Source organism: Caretta caretta, chromosome 9 (assembly GCF_965140235.1).
Source record: "Caretta caretta isolate rCarCar2 chromosome 9, rCarCar1.hap1, whole genome shotgun sequence".
In the NCBI taxonomy this organism is placed as follows: domain Eukaryota; kingdom Metazoa; phylum Chordata; order Testudines; family Cheloniidae; genus Caretta; species Caretta caretta.
The window spans coordinates 53,428,118-53,434,557 of NC_134214.1; the positions used below are offsets into that span (position 1 = coordinate 53,428,118).

The following is a 6,440-nucleotide window of genomic DNA, read 5'->3' on the forward strand; positions in this document are numbered from 1 at the left end:
CCCCTTGGGACTGTCACCTGATGTCCTGGAACTACCTCTGAGCCCGTTTTCCCTGTCAGCCTGGGACTCCAGAACCCTGCCTTGTTGAGCCAGACACACTACAACACAGACCCAGATCTGGTCCACGCCCCCAAAGCTACAGACTTCAACCAAAAACAGCTCAGCAGCTCACCTATCTCCAGCACCCAGACAACCAGCTCCCAATGGGATCCAAACCCCAAATAAATCTGTTTTACTCTGTATAAAGCTTACACAGGGTAAATTCATAAATTGTCCACCCTCTATAACACTGATAAAGAAATATGCACAGCTGTTTGCTTCCCCACATATTAATCACTTACTCTGGGTTTAATCATAAACAAAAGTGATTTTATTAAGAATAAAAAGTAGGGTTTAAGTGGTTTCAAGTAATAACAGACAGAACAAAGTAAGCTACCAAGCAAAATAAAGCAAAACAAGTCTAAGCCTCATACATTAAGAAACTGAATACAGGTAAATCTCACCCTCAGAGATGTTTCAATAAGCTTCTTTCACAGACTAGACTCCTTCTTAGTCTGGGCCCAATCCTTTCCCCACTACAGTCCTTGTTAGTTCCAGCTCAGGTGGTAACTTGGGGATTTCTCATGACTGGCATCCCCCTTTGTTCTGTTCTACCCCCTTTTATAGCTTTAGCACAAGGCAGGAATCTTTTGTCTCTCTGGGTTCCCACCCCTCCTTCTAAATGGAAAAGCACTAGGTTTAAGATGGGTTCCAGTACCAGGTGACATGATCACATGTCACTGTAAGACCTCATTCTCCATTCTTTCAGGGCTGGCCTGCAGGTACCTAGGACGCTTTGCAAGTAAACAGAGCCATTCACAACCAATTGCCCTAGTTAATGGGAGTCATCAAGATTCCAAGCCACCATTAATGGCCCACACTTTACAATAGGACTTCAGAGTAATACTTCATATTTCTAGCTTCAGATACCAGAATGATACATTCATAAAAATAGGATGAACACACTCAGTAGATGATAAGCTTTGTAATGATACCTTATAAGAGACCTTTTGCATAAAGCATATTCCAGTTACATAAGATTTATACTTGTAAGCATATTTCCATAAACATATGGAGTGCAACATCACACCCTCCTCCTAAACTTACTGCCGGAGTCTTGGACACTGTCCATTGTGGAGCCACTACATGTAAAATCCTTGTCAGTCTCTGGTCACATCCTTTTCCAGTACCTTTAAACCTTATGATATCATTCATGGGTGTTCTAGCAAGGTTCGGGGTTCCTGGTCCCTGGGTGCCTGAAAACATGTTGGGGTGTAGTATTGCTAACAGAATGCAGACAGCAATATCTGTTTTAGCCCTGGTCTACACTAGGACTTTAGGTCGAATTTAGCAGCGTTAAATCGATGTAAACCTGCACCCGTCCACACAATGAAGCCCTTTATTTCGACTTAAAGGGCTCTTAAAATCGATTTCCTTACTCCACCCCTGACAAGTGGATTAGCGCTTAAATCGACGTTGCCGGCTCGAAGTTGGGGTACTGTGGACACAATTCGATGGTATTGGCCTCCGGGAGCTATCCCAGAGTGCTCCATTATGACTGCTCTGGACAGCACTCTCAACTCAGATGCACTGGCCAGGTAGACAGGAAAAGAACAGCGAACTTTTGAATCTCATTTCCTGTTTGGCCAGCGTAGCAAGCTGCAGGTGACCATGCAGAGCTCATCAGCACAGGTGACCATGATGGAGTCCCAGAATCGCAAAAGAGCTCCAGCATGGACCGAACGGGAGGTACGGGATCTGATCGCTGTTTGGGGAGAGGAATCCGTGCTATCAGAACTCCGTTCCAGTTTTCGAAATGCCAAAACCTTTGTGAAAATCTCCCAGGGCATGAAGGACAGAGGCCATAACAGGGACCCGAAGCAGTGCCGCGTGAAACTGAAGGAGCTGAGGCAAGCCTACCAGAAAACCAGAGAGGCGAACAGCCGCTCTGGGTCAGAGCCCCAAACATGCCGCTTCTATGATGAGCTGCATGCCATTTTAGGGGGTTCAGCCACCACTACCCCAGCCGTGTTGTTTGACTCCTTCAATGGAGATGGAGGTAATACAGAAGCAGGTTTTGGGGACGAAGAAGATGATGATGAGGAGGAGGTTGTAGATAGCTCACAGCAAGCAAGCGGAGAAACCGGTTTTCCCGACAGCCAGGAACTGTTTCTCACCCTAGACCTGGAGCTAGTACCCCCCGAACCCACCCAAGGCTGCCTCCTGGACCCAGCAGGCGGAGAAGGGACCTCTGGTGAGTGTACCTTTTAAAATACTATACATGGTTTAAAAGCAAGCATGTGAAAGGATTACTTTGCCCTGGCATTTGCGGTTCTCCTAGATGTAGTCCTAAAGCCTTTGCAAAAGGTTTCTGGGGAGGGCAGCCTTATTGCGTCCTTCATGGTAGGACACTTTACCACTCCAGGCCAGTAACACGTACTCGGGAATCATTGTACAACAAAGCATTGCAGTGTATGTTTGCTGGCATTCAAACAACATCCGTTCTTTATCTCTCTGTGTTATCCTCAGGAGAGTGAGATATAATTCATGGTCACCTGGTTGAAATAGAGTGCTTTTCTTCAGGGGACACTCAGAGGAGCCCATTCCTGCTGGGCTGTTTGCCTGTGGCTAAACAGAAATGTTCCCCGCTGTTAGCCACAGGGAGGGGGGAAGGTTGAGGGGGTAGTCACGCGGTGGGAGGAGGCAAAATGCGACCTTGTAACGAAAGCACATGTGCTATGTATGTAATGTTAACAGCAAGGTTTACCCTGAAAGAGTGTAGCGACTGTTTTATAAAATGTGTCTTTTTAAATACCACTGTCCCTTTTTTTTTCTCCACCAGCTGCATGTGTTTCAATGATCACAGGATCTTCTCCTTCCCAGAGGCTAGTGAAGCTTAGAAAGAAAAAAAAACGCACTCGCGATGAAATGTTCTCCGAGCTCATGCTGTCCTCCCACACTGACAGAGCACAGACGAATGCGTGGAGGCAAATAATGTCAGAGTGCAGGAAAGCACAAAATGACCGGGAGGAGAGGTGGCGGGCTGAAGAGAGTAAGTGGCGGGCTGAAGACAGGGCTGAAGCTCAAATGTGGCGGCAGCGTGATGAGAGGAGGCAGGATTCAATGCTGAGGCTGCTGCAGGTCCAAACCAGTATGCTCCAGTGTATGGTTGAGCTGCAGCAAAGGCAGCTGGAGCACAGACTGCCACTGCAGCCCCTCTGTAAACAACCGCCCTCCTCCCCAAGTTCCATAGCCTCCACACCCAGACGCCCAAGAACGCGGTGGGGGGGCCTCCGGCCAACCAGCCACTCCACCACAGAGGATTGCCCAAAAAAAAGAAGGCTGTCATTCAATAAATTTTAAAGTTGTAAACTTTTAAAGTGCTGTGCTTAAAGTGCTGTGTGGCATTTTCCTTCCCTCCTCCACCACCCTTCCTGGGCTACCTTGGTAGTCATCCCCCTATTTGTGTGATGAATGAATAAAGAATGCATGAATGTGAAGCAACAATTACTTTATTGCTTCTGCAAGCGGTGATTGAAGGGAGGAGGGGCGGGTGGTTAGCTTACAGGGAAGTAGAGTGAACCAAGGGGCGGGGGGTTTCATCAAGGAGAAACAAACAGAACTTTCACACCGTAGCCTGGCCAGTCCTGAAACTGGTTTTCAAAGCTTCTCTGATGCGTACCGCGCCCTCCTGTGCTCTTCTAACCGCCCTGGTGTCTGGCTGCGCGTAACCAGCAGCCAGGCGATTTGCCTCAACCTCCCACCCCGCCATAAACATCTCCCCCTTACTCTCACAGATATTGTGGAGCACACAGCAAGCAGTAATAACAGTGGGAATATTGGTTTTGCTGAGGTCTAAGCGAGTCAGTAAACTGCGCCAGCGCGCCTTTAAACGTCCAAATGCACATTCTACCACCATTCTGCACTTGCTCAGCCTGTAGTTGAACAGCTCCTGACTACTGTCCAGGCTGCCTGTGTACGGCTTCATGAGCCATGGCATTAAGGGGTAGGCTGGGTCCCCAAGGATACATATAGGCATTTCAACATCCCTAACAGTTATTTTCTGGTCTGGGAATAAAGTCCCTTCCTGCAGCTTTTGAAACAGACCAGAGTTCCTGAAGATGCGAGCATCATGCACCTTTCCCGGCCATCCCATATTGATGTTGGTGAAACGTCCCTTGTGATCCACCAGAGCTTGCAGCACTATCGAAAAATACGCCTTGCGGTTTATGTACTCGGCGGCTTGGTGCTCCGGTGCCAAGATAGGGATATGGGTTCCGTCTATAGCCCCACCACAGTTAGGGAATCCCATTACAGCAAAGCCATGCACTATGACCTGCACATTTCCCAGGGTCACTACCCTTGATATCAGCAGATCTTTGATTGCGTGGGCTACTTGCATCACAGCAGCCCCCACAGTAGATTTGCCCACTCCAAATTGATTCCCAACTGACCGGTAGCTGTCTGGCGTTGCAAGCTTCCACAGGGCTATCGCCACTCGCTTCTCAACTGTGAGGGCTGCTCTCATCTTGGTATTCATGCGCTTCAGGGCAGGGGAAAGCAAGTCACAAATTTCCATGAAAGTGCCCTTACGCATGCGAAAGTTTCGCAGCCACTGGGAATCGTCCCAGACCTGCAACACTATGCGGTCCCACCAGTCTGTGCTTGTTTCCCGAGCCCAGAATCGGCGTTCCACAGCATGAACCTGCCCCATTAGCACCATGATGCATGCATTGGCAGGGCCCATGCTTTCAGAGAAATCTGTGTCCATGTCCTGATCACTCACATGACCGCGCTGACGTCGCCTCCTCGCCCGGTATTGCTTTGCCAGGTTCTGGTGCTGCATATACCGCTGGATAATGCGTGTGGTGTTTAATGTGCTCCTAATTGCCAAAGTGAGCTGAGCGGCCTCCATGCTTGCCTTGGTATGGCGTCCGCACAGAAAAAAGGCGTGGAACGATTGTCTGCCGTTGCTCTCACGGAGGGAGGGGCAACTGACGACACGGCTTACAGGGTTGGCTTCAGGGAGTTAAAATCAACAAAGGGGGTGCCTGTACATCAAGGAGTATTTCAGGCAGGACTTCACGGAGGGTTCCAATAAGAAATGGTGCACCTAAGTTATCGTTCTTATTGGAACAAGGAGGTTAGCCTGGCCTCTGATTGATACATGGCTAGATTTACCTCACTGCACCTTCTCTGTGAGTGACTGCAGTGTGACCTAGAGGAATGAGTCCCCTAGACAGGGGAGGAGGCAAAACAAATCTGGTCTATTTCTTGTTTTGACCCACTCCATCTATCTTTTACATCTTTGGCTGGCAGCAGACGGTGCAGAAGGACTGCATGCCATCCACATCTCATGGCTGCTCGGCAGAAGATGGTACAGTATGACTGCTAGCCATCCCCATCTCTTGCCTGCCTGGCAGAAGATGGTACAATACGACTACTAGCAATCCTCATCTCTTGCCTGCCTGGCAGAAGATGGTACAGTACGACTGCTAGCAGTCCGTATCGCCTGCCCGCTCACCATAAGACGGTTCAATAGGACTGACTGCAGGACTAAAGAGAATGACCTGGTCAAGTCACTCCAAATTTAGTCCCTGTACCCATGTCTGCCCAGGCGCTCCCAGCCGACGTGGCCAGGAGCACCTCGGACACGACGAGGACGGCTACCAGTCGTACTGTACCGTCTGCTGCCAGAAGGCAATGGGTTGCTGCTACTGTGCAGCAAAGCCGTACCACGTCTGCCAGCACCCAGGAGACATAGGGTGACGGTTACCTGAGCGGGCTCCATGCTTGCCGTGGTATGGCGTCTGCACAGGTAACTCAGGAAAAAAGGCGCGAAATGATTGTCTGCCCTTGCTTTCACGGAGGGAGGGAGGGAACGGGGGCCTGACGATACGTACCCAGAACCACCCGCGACAATGTTTTAGCCCCATCAGAGTGCTCCATTGTGACTGCTCTGGACAGCACTCTCAGATGCCCGATTGTTTGCCGTTGCTCTGACGCTGGGAGGGGCGACTGACGACACGGCTTACAGGGTTGGCTTCAGGGAGCTAAAATCAACAAAGGGGGTGGCTTTACATCTAGGAGTATTTCAGGCAGGACTTCACGGAGGGTTCCAATAAGAAATGGTGCACCTAAGTTATCGTTCTTATTGGAACAAGAAGGTTAGCCTGGCCTCTGATTGATACATGGCTAGATTTACCTCGCTGCACCTTCTCTGTGAGTGACTGCAGTGTGACCTAGAAGAATGAGTCCCCTAGACAGGGGATGGGGGGAAGCAAATGAGTACAAAACAAATCTGGTCTATTTCTTGTTTTGATCCATTCCATCTATCTTTTACATCTTTGGCTGGCAGCAGACGGTGCAGAAGGACTGCATGCCATCCACATCTCATGGCT

At 49.4% G+C, this 6,440-nt stretch overlaps 1 protein-coding gene across 1 annotated transcript; it reads left to right on the forward strand.

Annotated features, from left to right (window-relative positions):
* Positions 1-1,650: 1,650 nt before the first annotated feature.
* Positions 1,651-3,419, forward strand: LOC142073282 (uncharacterized). Its single transcript, XM_075132659.1, has 2 exons — positions 1,651-2,293; positions 2,882-3,419. Exons 1-2 carry the CDS (start codon positions 1,711-1,713, stop codon positions 3,400-3,402), a joined length of 1,104 nt encoding a protein of 367 aa, XP_074988760.1. The 5' UTR covers positions 1,651-1,710; the 3' UTR covers positions 3,403-3,419.
* The last annotated feature ends 3,021 nt before the right edge of the window (positions 3,420-6,440 follow it).

Bases quoted from the DNA above. Each gene is read 5' to 3' on its own strand.
- LOC142073282 (XM_075132659.1), top strand. From the start codon at position 1,711: ATGCAGAGCTCATCAGCACAGGTGACCATGATGGAGTCCCAGAATCGC. The intron at 2,294-2,881 runs GTGAGTGTACCT...TTTCTCCACCAG, and splicing joins AGGCGGAGAAGGGACCTCTG to CTGCATGTGTTTCAATGATC.